Source organism: Barbus barbus (assembly GCF_936440315.1).
Source record: "Barbus barbus genome assembly, chromosome: 4".
Lineage (NCBI taxonomy): Eukaryota > Metazoa > Chordata > Actinopteri > Cypriniformes > Cyprinidae > Barbus > Barbus barbus.
In genome coordinates, this window is record NC_136732.1 from 33,760,576 (window position 1) to 33,777,720 (window position 17,145).

Genomic DNA, 17,145 nt, shown 5'->3' on the forward strand with positions numbered 1-17,145 from the left:
ATATATAAAAATAACATTTTTCTGAAATATATACATGTATGTGTGTGTATTTGTATATACATAATAAATATACACAGAAAACATACATATATTATGTAAACAAAAACTTTTATTTTGGATGCGATTAATCGCGATTAATCGTTTGACAGCACTAATTAGTTAGGATGTATTTTTATCTGATTTATCTCACGGATGTGTGTGTGTGTTGTAGAAATGCCAAGCTATGACGAGGAGGAAAACTGTGGAGTGATCAGTACCGATGCTCAGGGTCGCTGGCACAACCGGGACTGTTCAGTGGCTCTGCCTTACATTTGCAAGAAGCGACCCAACGCCACACTCGACCCCTTCACCACAGGTATGCGTGCAGTGTGTGTGCGCGAACATTTTTGGCTTGTGGTTCACATATAAATGTACAGAGAAATATTACCGCTGCTTACACGTATACTTTAAATGATTAAATATGACTTGATTTATTTCAGAGGTAAACCTTGTCTGGTCCAGCCATGCAATTTGAGTATCTTGCCCCAAAATCGCATGTTTTTCAGCAAGTCGAGACGTTTTTAGCTTTTATATTCTGCTGATGTACCTGAAAGTCTGCTTCAGTCTTGAGGATCTCACCTGTGTCTGTGTGTGAAACAGACTCCTGGGCAGATGATGGGCGGTACCAGTGTGATGTAGGCTGGCAAAACTTCCAGGCGGGCTGCTATAGGTTGAACTCAGACGACCTGGACTGGAGCTCTGCCCACAAAATGTGTCAAAAGATGGAGGCTAACCTCGTCAGCATCCACACCCTCCCAGAGCTTGAATTCATCACTAAGCATATGAAGAAAGGTATACACGTGCAAATAAATGCCTATTCATAAATGTACAGAAACACGTTTGCTTTCAGTATTTTTGTCTTTCCAGTAAAAACAGAACTTCTTTTTTCTTTTTCTTGAGCATAAACCTCATTCAGTTTTATAAATAATACAATTTGCCAATGGGGTAAAAGTAAACTTAATTCAAGATATATTCTCTGGCAACAAGTCTTAATATTTTAAATCATTTGGCAAAATCTCTGCGATGTTTCAGACTCTCTATCTTCCTGTCTTTTAGATATAGAGGAGTTATGGATTGGCCTACACGATACAGCTATGCAGATGAATTTTGAATGGACGGATCACACTCCTGTCATCTTCACTTACTGGCATCCATTTGAACCCAACAATTTTCGAAATGTAAATGAGGATTGTGTCACCATCTGGGGGCCTGTGAGTATATATAAATATATATGCATATAAATATATATATCAGAGTTGGGGGCAAGTCACACATGTTCAAGTCTCAAGCAAGTCTCAAGTCACAGTACAAACTAATGAAGCAAGTCAAGTCGAGTCCTGATAAGGGTCAAGTCAAGTCACAGTATCAAACAGGAACAAATTTATTTTTGTCACACGACCTTATTAATTTTTCCTTAGAAATTTACTTTTTAATTATACATTTTAAATAATAATGTTTTAAATAAAACATTTAGAAAATAGGTAAAATACTATTTTGTTATATAAGTCTGTAATTGAGAAAATATTGATAAGAATACAAGATAAAAATATGTATCTCATATTTATGTTATATTGAGTTTGACCATCCTAGGAGACACGGAGAATATTTAACAGATGTTTGAAAATGATTTTGCACTAAATATCTCCAGCGAAGACTGGGATTCAGTCTGGGAGCATGCTAAAGAATTTCAGTGTGTAGCAAAACATGCTATTCAATTTAAAATAATATGCTGACTACAAATCACCCCTTATATCAGAAATAAAATGGACTCAAAATTTTCATCGGCTATAGACACCCTATTTGGACTGTTTCTTTCACTTTGCATGATTGCCTACATTGTTCTTGAAAACTATTGTCATCATGACTCAAAACAAGAAGCCTATTGCTGTTAATGTTTATGTATCTTCCCCTGTAACTTATCGATTTCTTTGATTTGATCTTAATAAGAACTAAATTGACAGCTAAGGTCTGCCTAAGCTTTTTGTTTTGTTTTGTTTTTGTTTTCTGTTTGTTCTGTTGGAATAAAAAAAAACTATTAAAAAAATTGAATATAGAAATATGAAATTAAATGATAGACCGACTCTATGACATTAATGCCACCAGTAAGTGGTGGCAAATCACTGCTTTATCACAGAAGCGTACACTGAACTGATTCATTCAAAACAGTTGATTCGTTCATGAACAAGCAAGAATGGGCCACTGAATCACTCAACCGATTCGTTCAAATCCCTGGATTCCCTGGAGTTTGACGTCATTAATTACAAACACAAGATTAATAATTTATAATCACTTTAATTAGACCTAAGGTGAATTTTAAGACCAATGCTGTTTTCAACTATAAAAAGCAATTTGATAAGGAGCCAAAAAATACAGATTTATTGGACAGCTAGTTTGGGAAACAAGCTATAGAAGAGGAGAAATGCAGAATGAATTTTTAAATAAATTAATATATTTATTCACATTAAATTGATTGAAAATGATAGTAAAACATTTACCAAATACATTTTACCAAAGATTTCTATTTGAAATAAATTCTGTTCTTTTAAACTTTCTATTCATCAAAGAATCCTGAAATGAATGTATCATGCTTTCAGCAAAGATTTTAAGCAGCACAACTGTTTTCAACATTGATAATAATAAGACATGTTTCTTGAGTAGCAAATCGGCATTTTAAAATGATTTCTGAAGGATCATGCGACACTGAAGACTTTAGTAATGGCTGCTGAAAATTCAACTTTGCCATCACAGGAATAAATTACATTCAAAACGATTAAAATAGAAAACGGTTGTTTTAAATTGTAATAATATTTTGCATAAACGCAGACTTCAGATATGCATAGGTGACTTTAGCATAGTTGAACCCCAAACTTTTAAACGATCGTGTAGAACGAGCTTGTCAAGAACATATTGCAAAAAATACATTTTAAAAAACAAATCATGACAAAAGTATAATTTTAGGGTGAAACAGCCAGAAGTGGTTTTGTGAGGATTGAGTTAAAGGTACAGTGAGTTAATGCCAAGTGTGTTTTACTTTACTTACTTGCTTTACTTTTAGTCATTTAGCAGACGCTTTTATCCAAAGCGACTTACAAATAAGAAAAAGTAACTAAAACTAAAAATTAACACTCTGTACACACCCATTTAAGAAAATACAGAAATTAAATAAAATTGACAAATGCATACAACAACATTTCAATAGTAAACATAAAAAGGGAAAAAAAATAAAATAAAAATAAAAAGCGATACTTATATCGCTTTTACATAGAGTCGATGGTCTTTACACTCTGTTTTGTAGCAAACCTTATCCTTTTTCAACTGTCAGAATGATGTTAATGAATATGAATCTACTTTTCTTTATACTTGTAATTAAGACAGTGATCCCAAAAGTCTAAATTTATGGCAGCTTCATAATGATAACCCCTCATTATACAGCATGTGTGTGTGTTTGTAGGAGGGCCGCTGGAACGATAGCCCATGCAATTACTCGCTGCCCTCGATCTGTAAGAAACCAGCACAGAAGGCTGATGACCGGATAGAGGACCACGGCTGCAAACGGGTAAATCACTCTGGTTTTTCACTCTGTTGCCTTTCTCCTCATGCTTCTCATTCATCTTTGTTATTCTTCCTTTTTCATTAATGCTCTAATTACCCTTTCTTGTTTTGTTCTATGCAGCTCCTGCAGTTTTCTGTTTGTTACCTCTTTTTAGCTGGATTTCTCCCCCTACATACTTTCTGTTGCTCTCTTTCTCTCGGCATAAAGACTCTATTCACAGTCACCGCTGTGTCATGCTGTTAAAACTCCAGATGTGGTCAGTAGACCCAGACCTGCCACAAGCACACAGTAAACAGAGAAGTCTGGCTCACGCACGCTAGTCTTCATAACTCATAACTGTTTGCTCCCAGAGGACAAAAAATTGTAGGTCATGGACCAAGTTACTCTAGAAAGCACACAGAAACAAAATATGCATATTTGGCTACATTTCATTCACATTCATCCAGATCTACAGCAGCTCTACATGAAACCGTCTTTGTTTTAAATGAGTGTTGCTGTTACCTTGCTGTGACCCTGTTAATAGGCATCTGTTAAATAAGAGCCGTGACCTTGGATGCCATCGCCTAGGTCAGAGTTCAGAGGTTACTAGTGGATATACTAAAGCTTTAAAACAGTTTGTTTGACTAAGTTACTTTTTCCCCTAAAGAAAACTCATCTCACCTATGCAAAACCAGGGTGCTTTGGGTTACCAGGATGTTGCTGTTTGATTGTAAAGGTGTTCTGATTTCTGATTTTATGAGTTGCTTGGGTGTTCTGGGTGGTTGCTATGTGGTGTTTTGCTTCAGAGATAAGATTAATTTAGGTCTATGCTGCCCCCCCCCCCCCCCCCCCGGTGATTATCGACCACCAGGCAAAAACAAATTAAGTCCTATAACTTAAAGAACTAATAGCACACGTTTCTTCCATAAGCCACACTATTTGATAAGTTATGTGTCCATTTTAATCAAAAGAGAGTAAAAATAGTGAAAGAATAAATAGTAAAAGTAATACATGCTGCATCTACTTCATACAACTTTTTCAAATACTTTATATTACTTCTTTTAATTTTTCTTCTTCGCAATTTTCTGTCAGTTAATTTAGCCCCATTCAAACTTCATTTTTAGTTTTTTAGTCCATCAGTGTAGTTTGACTTACACTGATGGAATGTTCAGTACTAAAGTGTCATCAAACTCATTAACATAATATTTGCATAAAGAATTGTATATATTTCTTTCTTTTGTGAAACTGATTTATTTACACCACCATTCAAAGTTTGGGGTCAGTAATATTTAATAATTTTCAGTTAATACTTCTATTCAGCAAGTATGCATTCATTTCTTCAATAGACAGAGTATATATAAATAAATACAGTGAAAAGTTATTTAAAATAAATGCTTCAAAGAATTCTGAACAAAATCACAGTTTCAACAAAGATATTAATTAGCTCAACATTGAACAAAACAAATCTTGAGCAGCAAATCAGCATATTAGCATGATTCCTGAAAGATCATGTGACACTGAAGACTGGAGTAATGATGCTGAAAATTCAGCTTTACTATCACAGGAATAAACTACATTTTAAAATATATTCAAATATTACTGTTTTACTGTAGTTTTGATCAAATAAATACAGACTTAGTAAGAATAAAATCGTCTTTCAAGAACTTTCAAACGGTGATGTAGATAGAATTAGCTTAATTGTCAAGAAAATATGGCAAAAAATAAAAATAAATAAATAATAATAATAATGACAAAAGTATCATTTTATGAAATAGCCAGACATGTTCTTAAGAGGTTTTGTGGGATTCTTGCATATGTTTGAGTCAGTGCCAAGTGTTAATGCAGCAGACTTTATCCCTGTAGAACTGTCAGAATCATGTTAAAAACCTTACTATACTGTATCTACTTTGCATATTATTATTAATCTCCCCCCTCTTTTTTCTGGTCTTTGGATTTGCAAATTACAATAATTTTGTAAGGCATTAAGACTATTCTTTTGCTGCATTGCAGCCCTTTCTGTATATGAAAATCTAGTTTTAACAATTTAATCTTCATTTTTGGAACAGACTGCTAAATTTGGAGTCATAGTGAGTATATCATTGTCAGACAATGAGAGAACACATCTGCCTCTCTGTAATGTCTTAAACAGTAGAACAGACAGCCGGCAGACAGGTCAAGTTACTGCCTCATGCCTAGTGCTGACGTGTAATTTAGATACATTCCTTAAAACATGGGTGTCCGTGTGTGAATGCATGCATGTGTGTGCATGTTTTGTGCCTGCGAATTTAATTGTTTTGCCATTGGTCTAATTCATATAGGTTATGCATACAGCGTAAATTCACCTATTGACAGAACCAGTTTTTAGACCAGCTTGAATTCCTAGCTAGTCCAGATTGGTTTATGCTGGTGTTCATGCATTTAATAAGAAAATGTAAGTAAATAAATAAATACAATTTCAAATGAATTTCCAGATGCTTTACAGTTGTCACTGTACATTTAACATTTAGCAAAAAAAGAACTAGTCTAAAAAAATATGCTGAACTGTTCAGAAACATTTACCCAATGCATTATTTTTCACGCATTATAACACAGCACACTTTCTCTCTCCCTCTGGTGAATCTTCTCAGGGTTGGAGATGGCATAGTCCTTCCTGCTTCAAGGTTGGAGAAGAATCTCTAACCTTTAATGATGCAAAAGGAATGTGCGCTAGCAACAATGCCACACTCGTCATTATTAATAACAGGTACTGGACACAAGCCTAGCAACATGGATTTGTATTCAGCTTGTAATGCTCTTTCCCAAAATCGATGAATTATGAAGTAACTTATGAGGTGCATATGTGCGTGTTTCCAGGTTTGAGCAGGCCTTTGTGAGCAGCCTGGTGTTTGGACGATCTGCCGATCAGTTCTGGCTCGGCTTGTATAATGAGAACAGAACCGGCACGTTTAGCTGGATAACGGGAGAGGAGCTCACATACACCAACTGGAACAGAGACCAGCCAGGTACAGAAACACACACAAGCTTGTGTATGGCATGACCATGTGTGCACCTGAATAATTTGTTTCTGTTTATCATTCCTTTTATCATTTGGTGCTAATCCAGAAAAATTCTGAGGATGAACTTGCCTTTTGTCTTGTGGTGTTGCAGCACAGATAAAGGGAGGTTGTGTGGTGATGGTGGCGGGGCAGGCTATGGGTCTGTGGGAGGTGAAGGACTGTGCCAGTGTCCGCTCCAAATACATTTGCAAACAGAATCAGGACTCTCTCATCCCCAGCCCCCCTGTTCCTCAGCCCACGCCCTCTCTAACAGGATCATGCCCATCGGGATGGAAAAGCACCAATAAGTTCCGCTACTGCTACAAGGTGTGTTTGTCATTGTGCGCCATTCAAAATTGAAATACTTTCTAAATTACAATTTGAGTTGAATTTGCAGAACTGTCACCTTAAATGTAATAAATATCGTTGCAAAATGTAAATCATATTATTACCCAGCTCTATGCATAAAGTTGAATATATATTATATCCAGATTTTTATGCATACATACAGTAACACCCAGCTCTTTTAAAATTAAGTTAGGTATATATTATTTATATTATATCCAACTTTATTCACAGTATACTCACATAGAGCGATAAATGCTATGCTATATATCAAATCTTAAGTACTTGATTGCTTGTATCATTGCAAAATGTAAACTATATTATCACCCAGCTCTAATCTGCTAAATGTGACTATAAGACATGAAGATACTATAAAAATTCACAACATGATTTTCTGTATTAACAATTCAAACATTTATGATTAAACATGGTGTAAATTTCACCTATAGATTCATATATTATATTTTTATTAATTTAACATTTATTTTTTAAAACTGGTAAAAGAAAACGGTAATTTTCGCAGATGGCTCTAGTTGAACAGTTCTGCTCAAAAGTTTGCACACCCCTTGCAGAATCTATGAAAATGTTAATAATTTTGACAAAATAAGAAGGCATTTTATTTTTTATTTAGTACTGTCATGAATAAGCTACTTCACGTAACCAGTGTTTACATAAAGTCCAAAAAACTAAATAATTGCTGAATTTAGTAAAAAAAATGACCCCGTTGTAAAGTTTGCATACCTTTGATTCTTAATACTCTGTTGTTACCTGGATGATCCATGACTGTTTTCATGTTTTCTGATGGTTGTTCATGAGAAAAATCCTCCAGGCCCTGCACATTCTTCTGCATCTTCTGCATATTTGACTCCTTTCCAGCTGTGGCTGTAAATTTTGAGATCCATGTTTTCACTCAGAGGACAATTGAGCGATTCGTACACAACTATTACAGAAGCTGCAAACATTCACTGATGCTCAAGAAGGCAAATGATGCATTAAAATCTATTTTTTCTTTGGTGGATGTATACATTTTTTTGACAGTAATCAAATCAGTTTAATCGATTTTACAAATCAGGGCATAAAAATGCATAATAAATTATTTCAAATTCATCACAAAATTAATAACCACAAAAGTTTTTACTTCTGAGTTACAATTCAGTAAATTCTTCTTCCTGTTATTCCATTACAAATCCAGTTAAGCATCCTGTGAGTGTGTCCATTCAATTCATGAAGTGAACAAATTCATACATTTTGAATTTTGGTCAGTCCTGGTGTGGCGTCTGTGTGTTTGTCTGTATTGGGGTGTGTGTGGTCCACTCATCGCTGTGCTTTTGTAGGTCTTTCATGCAGGTGCACTGGAGAAGAGACTGACTTGGATTCAAGCTCACAAGTTCTGCCAGAAACATGGAGCTCAGCTCGCCAGCTTCAGCACGCCAGAGGAAGAGACCTATGTCTTCCAGATCCTCCATGAGGCCTTCGGGTAAGATTCTAAAATCCAGCCCTAAAGCAACACTGTGTGTGTTAGTAATGTTTGAAGGTGTGATTTGTGTGAGAATGAATCAAATTTCCTTTATTTATCAGTTTTTACACTCAAATACCCCTAGTCAGAATAGATTAGTGGTTATGTTTGTTCGGTTTAAGATAAGTTTGACTTTATGATTCAAATGCATCATGGGATCCTGTTAAAAGTACAGTAGTGTCTAACCGCTCTGCCTCCTGATTGGCTGTGTGAGCAGGGAGGCGGAGGATCATGAGCAGCACTGGCTGTGGATCGGAATTTCCCGCAGGAATAGTGGCAGTTGGACATGGAGTGACGGATCAGCTGTGAGTTTCTTGAAATACTTCATTTTTATTATACTAGACCAGTGTGCACAGTATGTGTATATAAGACCATGAGAATCCTGGTTCTTCAAAGATAAAAACTGAGGTTTTTGGAGGAGTAAATCAAGATAAGAAAGATCATGACAACGTTTTTTAATGATAAAGTTTTTAAGGTTTTAATGCTTGTTTTGTGTCATTTTAAATCATTTTAAGTAATCTTGAGGGTGCTTTGTAAGTATGCTGATGCCCCCTAGTGGTCCCTGGTCCCCAGGTAGAGAACCACTGCCATAAAAAAACTTCACTACTAGCACAAATATCACAGTAATATAGTATTGTTTTCTGCTGCCGTTTCTTCAACATTGTACTTACATAGTAGCTTTTTGTTAGCGATTCTAACATGTAAAGTCTATTTTTATGTCTTTCAGGTGTCCTATCAGAACTTCGGCAGGGGGAATTATGGGTCTGCTGAGTGTGGAGCAGCTAACATGGCTGACACCAACTGGCTGGTATCACACTGCGAGTCTGAGCTAGACTGGATCTGCAAAATACCAAAAGGGAAGATGGAAGAGGAACCTGAGAGCCATGAAGGTCTGTGGCAGTGCACTCTTAAGACTGTAATATTATCAAAAAAAAAAAAAGCTTGACAAGTCTATTTGTGAACTGAGTATGATTCTGAATCTCAGTAATGTGACATTATTATACCTTTGTGTGTGTAGACACCGGTTTAGAGTGGGTCGATTTTGAAGAGGCCCAGTATAAAATGTTTGAACATCGCTCCACGTGGGACCAGGCTCAGAGGATCTGCTCCTGGTTCGACGCCTCCCTGGTCTCCATGCACTCTCCTAAGGAGAATCAGTTTTTGGTTAGCACTTTACGCAAGGTAAGCACACATAGCAGACACAACCACACACCATCCTAGTCTTAGAGGTATGCTTATGACATTAAATTAACAGCGGTTAAAGGATCAGTTCACCCAAAAAGGTAAGATACTAAAGGTGTACGGTACAAAAGCTGTGGTGGTATCTTTTTTAAAGGCACACTTTTGTTTTTGTTTGTTTTATTTACCACAAAATTATGCATATTAGTACCTTAAAGGTACATATTAATACCTAAGGGGAAATATTAGTACCTAAAAGGTAGAGCCCTGCATTTCAGCCCGACTTTTTTACACCCCTAGGGCTGGGCTTCGGGCCAATTTTCACGTCATAGTTCAAATTACGCTGTATCCACTGAAAAAAATGCAAGTGATTGTGCTGGCGCCTCCATGTCCTGCAAAGCGTGCTTTAGCTTGTACTCTCGGGGCGGGGGGTAATTCTGATAAGCTGTCGGACACGGGCCGGGCTAGGGCCTGAGCATCTCGGGCCAGGGCCGGGCTAGGGCCTATATTTGAGACTCATGCAGGGCTCTACTAAAAGATACAGATTAGTACATTTTGAAAGGGTGCAACACCAGTGACAGATTTTGTACCTTTTCCTCTGAGTTTATAAGTATCATAAAAAAATATCATTGTATGTGTTACTGAAGATAGAAAGTAATAGAAATTAAAAAGTAAACAGTCAATTCCATTTTGGGATGAATATTTTGCATAAAGAGGTTTATTTAAGTCTTAATGCTAACCAAGAATTGCTTGTTTACTGTGTCAGATGTCCCGCAAAGAAAATGACCTGTGGTGGATTGGCTTGCACAGTTTTAAGAACGATGGAAGATTAAGGTGGTCTGATCATTCGGTGCTCAATTATGTGTCCTGGGGACTAGGACAGCCTCGACCAATCAGCAAAGAGCCCAAATGTGTCCAAATCTCCTCCTCAAAAGGTTTGGTCCCTTTTACACGCATATAGAAACAGAAAGTATGTCATCTTCACCTTGAATTTGACATGCACCGGTTTTTGACTGCACATTTTAAATAAACATAAGAAAGGAGTGCACAGATTTTATGTTCAGACTTTTTGATGTTATTTTGTGGAATATGTGATTCAACAGCAGTGAGTTCAGTGAATTAAATGTTCTCTCAGGTGACTGGTCAGATCAGAGGTGTCGTGTTGATCTTCCATATGTGTGTAAGAGGGTGAATGTGACGGGTACCATCCCTCCCACACCCGCTCCTCCTCTCATACCTGCCGGCTGCCCCCAGGGCTGGAGTCCTTTTCTACACAAGGTGAAAACTCACTCCCACAGGCTGTCTGATTTGATACATTATTACACTTGAAAGGCTGCACTGTAGTGACAATTTTTATTTTTGTTGTAGTTAGTTCAGTTTGCATTCAAATTTAGTTTTGCTCATTTTTTTAACCATTTTGGATCATCTCTTTATTTATATACTATATATAAACGTTATACTTTTTCTAAGAAATTAAAGATTACATTGGCTTAAATGCAATTGTTTGTCTTTCAAAATCTACCTAAAATAATTGTGAAACAGTCTCACATTTCATTTTACTTTTCTAATGTGAAATATTTCTGTGAAATGGGATATTCATTGAGAAATATTAGGTGGAACTTGTTTCTGCCAGGAATTGATTAGATCATGAAAAGTTATCTATATTTGACAGATTTTTTGGAGGGGTTGTAAAAATCTGATTGCTTGGTAACAGCAGCCAAAAAGGATAATTATTCTTCTTGTGATGATGCAAGATATTACATTGTGATTAAATTTTTTACATTTGGAATCTAAGAAAATAAAGATCTAGCAAACATTATGATTTTGAAAATTACTTTCGTACAGAAATATTAATTTTCTTATATCAGTAATCTCTGCATTCTGTTTTCCCCCTCATTCTAACAGTGTTATAAGGTGTTTGGAGAAGAGCTGTCGAGTCGTAGCACTTGGGAATCTGCCTCCAAGACGTGTCTGACACATAGAGCCACGCTAGTGACAGTGCCAAACCACAGAGTTCAGGGTAAATCAAACTCATATACACAGACATACACACACACACCACAGAAGGGAATCTAGGTTACATTAAATTGATAGTTCACACACAAAAAATTTGATAAAAATGTGAAAGTATAAGAATCATTGACAACTTTTATGAATATTGTGACTGACATGCTCCAATGTCTCTTACAGCTCTCAATTTGTTTTGTGTTGCATTAATTTGTGTGAATGGAAACAGACTAAGCTCTGCATTTGATCTATTTCTTTCTCTCTCTTCAGCGTTCCTTGTGACTCTGCTGCCCAACAGCAGTTTCCATGTGTGGGTGGGGCTCACTTCAGAATCACAGGCTCAGTTCAGTTGGTTTGAACGTGGGTTCCTTAGCTATACTAACTGGGCCCCTGGAGAACCAGTGGACAACAGACAAATGAAAAGCCCGGTATCTATCTATCCATCTATCTGTCTATCCGTCTGTCTGTCTCTCTATCGCGCTCTCTCTCTCTGTTTGTCCGTCTACATTATCTTTCATTTATATTTATATGTGTGTCCCATTAGGGTAACTGCATAGTGCTTCTCCATGGTAGTCCTCCCCGGATGATGGGCATGTGGGCATCTCGCAGGTGTGATGCAGAGAAACATGGCTTCATCTGTATGAAGGATAAAGGTACAGGAATATCTTAAATTCACATGCTCACACAAATATGCATTGTACTATATACCCTGAACCACTAAAATATCCTGTGCGCATATGTTTCCAGATCCTTCCTTGCCCCCTGGTGTGGACCCTCTTCCCCCATTATTAGGTGTCCCATTAGAATTTAATGGCGTGCAGTACCGGATCTTGCAGAAGACTCTGGACTGGATCACAGCTGTGCATCTGTGTGATTCCATTAACGGAACGCTGGCAGCAGTGCGGGATCCTCGGCAGCATGCCTACCTGACCCTCCTCCTCAGCACACTCCGCAAACCCGCCTGGATCGGGCTACACAATGACGGGGTGAGACATTGTGTGCGACTTGTGTGTCTCTTCCTCTGACATGTCAGAGCTTCAGCAAAAGCTTCTTGTATTTCCAGGCTCGGAGCTACACGTGGTTGGGTGAAGAAGAGCTCACATTCACTGACTGGCGGGATGAAGAGCCTAATCAAATGTATGGATGTGGTCACATGACCGTTGAAGGCCAGTGGACTGTGGCTGCTTGTAATACAAAATTAAATGCTGCCATCTGTGAAATTAACACAGGTAAGAAAGTGTTAAAGTATGCTTCTACTTTCATACTACTAGTGGTATTTATTTGCATTGAATTTCCAAATGAAGTTCAGTATACGTCCAAGGTTGACTCATTATTTGACAGATTTTCTTATACTATTTTAAAAAGTTCTGGGCAATGATTAATTGCGTCCAAAATAAAAGTTTTTGTTTATATAATATATGTGTGTTATATAACCACGAGTTCCGGGGGGGGGGGGGGGGGGGGGGGCTGCTGTGCGTCATGTGACACACAGCAGCCGCAGTAGCCCCTCACTGCAGAACAAAGATCCAGGGGGCGGGGTAGAGATGGGTGGGTTTAGGGATCCCCTGGATCTTGTGTTCTGCAGTGAGGACCATCTCACAATAGCACTTATGTTCTTGTTTTATTTTATTTTATTTTTCCTTTTTATTCGAAACATTCCCAAACGCATGAACTATATCATGAAATATCTCAATTCTCACCTTTATTGATTGTTAGTTATAATGGGCGATGGTCAATAGACTATTAACTATGCATAAAAACCTGTAACAGATATGGGTGTCATGCCATAATAGTTTTAATACGACTGACTTTAAAATGAATGTGAATTTAACATTGAAAGTTAATGTGAATAAAAACATTGTAAGTTAGGCTACTTATCATAACAATTTCATTGTACAGAAAGAGAGCATTTACATTATCAAAGAACATTTTCACTGGCAGTCTAGAGTTCAAGCACTCTCAAAAACTCCCATTAAAATCACTGAAGCTGTTTACACTGTGAAATGAATATCTAACTTACGGATTCATACACACATCTGCACGTTGTTGCTGTTTCTAACTAAAGAATTAGCCAGAAAGAGGTATTCAGTCAACGAGCAAGTGAAGAAAACACCCGCATTTTAGCGATGACTCATCTGAACCCCTCTGATTGGTCATTGCATTCATAAACTCAACAGCATCGTGTGTGATTGGTTATAATGCAGCGCTGGTACAAACGCATCTGTATCTGGCTCAGCGCCAGCCAGCAAACGCAGATTTGAATTTAGCAGCTGATAATTAATCACGCTGGTGTATCAAATATAGAAAATAATATTCAGCTATTGTTTTGTCATTTGGAAGCTGCATTCAAAATCAACTTGGCTCAAAAATCTGAGGGGGCACGTGAATTATTTATATATTAATATAGCATTATTAAACATTATGATAACATTTCTAATTTTTATGTTTTTTTTTCAGTTCAAATCAAATTTTCATCTAATGTTCATATTTATATTTCAACTTAACTTACCAAAAATGATTTTTAATAGTTTTAGGTGTATACACTATTGCTGTTATTGTAAACTAAAACATACAGAGCAGTAGGCTATGCTAGTTTTCCATTTTAGATATAACCTGTGTGTATTTGGATCCGTCTGTGGTGTTTTTTTGCACAAATTTTGCAGGTGTGTTCTAACAGCCTTTTGCTTGTTGTGTTTTTGTATCAGAGAGAACGATAGAACACAGGTGGATGTATCCGGGTTTTTGCCCACATCCTGTAGGTAATTGGTCCTGGGTTCCTTTCAGAAATCACTGCTACTCATTCATCCTCCACGAGCTACAATTTAAACACGAGGCCATACGCATGTGTAACAAAGGTAATGTTTACACATGGGAAAAAAATTAACTCAACACAGGAACATATTACACACAATGAATTGTAATATGTAATAATGTATATAATACACAATAACTTAAGTAATCTTGTTTTTCCTTTCTCAGTGGGAGCTAAGCTGTTGTCAATATTAGATGAAAACGAGAACAGTTTTGTATGGGAGCACATGCAGAGTTTTCAACAACAGGCCCACGGCGCTTGGCTTGGAATGATCTTTAACTCCAAAGGCAAGAAGTTTAATAAACAACACTTGTTTCCTTTATTGACCTGCAGTTTGGATCTCCTTTATCTAGACCTGTGTGTATATGTTCGATTCTACAGAAGGCAGTCTGGAGTGGTCAGACAGTCAAGCGGTGGACTACAGTAACTGGGAGCAGCAGGACGCTAATCTGAGCATGCTGTCCGTCAACAGCTGCTTCTGGGTTCAGAGCAACACGGGCCTCTGGAGGCCTGGGTCCTGCAAAAACCGCACACATGGGGTCATCTGTAAACGACCACGAGGTATGGAGCGTCACATACATACAGAAACATATCATATATATTTCCATATACAACTGGGGTAAAAGCTACACAAACGAATTAAAACATTCCTGTCCGTAATCACAATCTCATTCAGACTTTGTGAAGAGGTTGTTCATTGAAGGATGAAGCAACACAAACTAACCCATAGCTCATGTTTAAGCTCAGCAAACCGCTGTTGCTCATTTTTGGTTGAAACAAAAGTTAACACCAATGTTGTTATTGTTAAATAAAACTAAAACTGTAAAAAATCAGAAATTGACATAAAGCTGACAAAAAATGTTATATAAATATTAGATGAAAAACCTCATCTTAATCAACTTAAAATAAAAATTAGAAATGTTGATTGGCAACTAAATGAAATACTGTAAATAAGTTGAAGTACTAAAATGACTAAAAATGATTTAAGGCTATATATGTATATATATATAGACACACCAATATATATTCGAACACTCACCAGCTAAACGTTTTCTGTAGTGTGTCAGTAGGAAATATCAGTTTATGTGTCCAAACATTGATTTTGCTATTAATTGTAATAATCCAGTGAGATTTTTGTTTGCACAAGGAGTCTGATAACAGCCTGTGCTCCACACAGAGATCTGATCTCATCTGATCATCATCCAGTCTGTCTGGAATGACATGAAGAAACAGAACAAACTTAGACAGACTAAATCCTGAAGAACTGTGGCAACGTCTCCAAAATGCTACAAGAAACCTTAAAACCATTTTTTAGCTGGTGAAAATACTACAATTCTAATAATTTTGGCCACAGCTATTTATTCAAAAGGAATGAGTAAATAAAGTAAGTAAATAAATAATATTCAAATTACAATTTTGCATAGGAGGCACTGCAATAAAAACACAGTATTGCAGTAAGTATCAGTAAACAGGTGAAAATGGCCAAGGTCATGATGAGAAATGTACAAAAAACCTCAGGGAAAGTTGACCTCAGGGAAAAAAGAATGAGAATGTATGACAGAAATCCTAATATACAGTATAATAATTCAAATTTTGAGCCCAATTTTCCTCTTTCTTTTCTTTTCAGTAGGAGCCACAGCAGAGCCTGTAGTTCATTGTAAGTTCTAATCATTTTTAACCTCAAATTTACCTAAAATATGTTGACAAAGTTGAGAAATGTATTAAATGAACACCCATGAATGTTTTGTTTGAATAGTTATTTTCTCTTTCTTCCAGCTGGTGACAACCATCTCCATGTATTGATTCAGGTCCTGGTTGCAGCCCTCGTTCTGATTGCTCTGGTGGTGGGAGGGATTTATCTGTATCGTAGGCGGAGCTTCAGCTCCATGGGCACCTATGAGAGCGCTCGGTACAGCCGCACTAACTCCGCCCCCTCTGAAGAAGCTGAAAAAAACATTCTAGTTTCAGACATGGAGTTAAACGAACAGGGCGAATAATGCTGGATATGTTCAAACTGATTCGAAACACCAAGGGAAACAAATCTGCTACGCCAGCAACTGACAGAGAATTTACGTTTAAGGAAAGAAAAATGAGCTGCGGTTTTGTTTTTGTGTTTATTTTTCCAGAGATATTGTGAGAGCTGTGTGGAGCGCAGCAGATGATCAACCGAAATCAACAGAGACCGAACTCTTTCACATCCATCTAAAGCATGTCAACCAATCACATTCCACCATCTCAGAGGTGCTATTTGAATTGGCTAGTGTGGAAGATTATTTTTTTTTGTTTGTCTTTATCCAGTTTTGGAAATCCAGTTTATATGCATATTTTTTTTATGTCCTTTATGAAAAAAAGTATTCTAGTTATCCTTTAGTGCCAAAAGGGAACAAAGCACCCCCCCCCCCCCCCCTCCAAAAAAAATCACATTGAACTTCCAGACTATGAGCGCGCGCAATCACACGAACTACAAGGTAACACCACAACAGTATTTTTTTTCAGACTGTGACTTTTGAAGTTATTTTTTGTGATTTATTTGTTGCTGTTTTTCAAAATTTGTGCAGCTGAATTTGATGTTCTCTGGGTCAGAATTCAGGTCCCCCATGCATCAATCTGAGAATGATAATCATGATAATTACACATCAGATGAAACGATAGTATGTTTGAAGTTCAGTGATGCGGAACC

At 37.0% G+C, this 17,145-nt stretch overlaps 1 protein-coding gene across 2 annotated transcripts in view; it reads left to right on the forward strand.

Annotated features, from left to right (window-relative positions):
• mrc2 (mannose receptor, C-type 2) overlaps positions 1–17,145 on the forward strand; it is a 32,374-nt gene extending 15,229 nt beyond the window's left edge. The window contains exons 6-28 of one of the 2 annotated variants that reach the window (XM_079402577.1): positions 212–355; positions 640–831; positions 1,096–1,250; positions 3,491–3,595; positions 6,199–6,314; positions 6,425–6,573; positions 6,719–6,933; positions 8,286–8,428; positions 8,685–8,772; positions 9,195–9,357; positions 9,486–9,649; positions 10,413–10,581; positions 10,782–10,924; positions 11,552–11,666; positions 11,924–12,081; positions 12,198–12,306; positions 12,401–12,639; positions 12,717–12,882; positions 14,359–14,508; positions 14,633–14,752; positions 14,847–15,026; positions 16,093–16,122; positions 16,242–17,145. In XM_079402577.1, coding sequence (XP_079258703.1) covers positions 212–355; positions 640–831; positions 1,096–1,250; positions 3,491–3,595; positions 6,199–6,314; positions 6,425–6,573; positions 6,719–6,933; positions 8,286–8,428; positions 8,685–8,772; positions 9,195–9,357; positions 9,486–9,649; positions 10,413–10,581; positions 10,782–10,924; positions 11,552–11,666; positions 11,924–12,081; positions 12,198–12,306; positions 12,401–12,639; positions 12,717–12,882; positions 14,359–14,508; positions 14,633–14,752; positions 14,847–15,026; positions 16,093–16,122; positions 16,242–16,462 — 3,434 coding nt within the window. In that variant the 3' untranslated portion in view covers positions 16,463–17,145. The remainder of the gene's footprint in view (positions 1–211; positions 356–639; positions 832–1,095; positions 1,251–3,490; positions 3,596–6,198; positions 6,315–6,424; positions 6,574–6,718; positions 6,934–8,285; positions 8,429–8,684; positions 8,773–9,194; positions 9,358–9,485; positions 9,650–10,412; positions 10,582–10,781; positions 10,925–11,551; positions 11,667–11,923; positions 12,082–12,197; positions 12,307–12,400; positions 12,640–12,716; positions 12,883–14,358; positions 14,509–14,632; positions 14,753–14,846; positions 15,027–16,092; positions 16,123–16,241) is intronic. The other variant, XM_079402578.1, reaches the window with a different exon arrangement.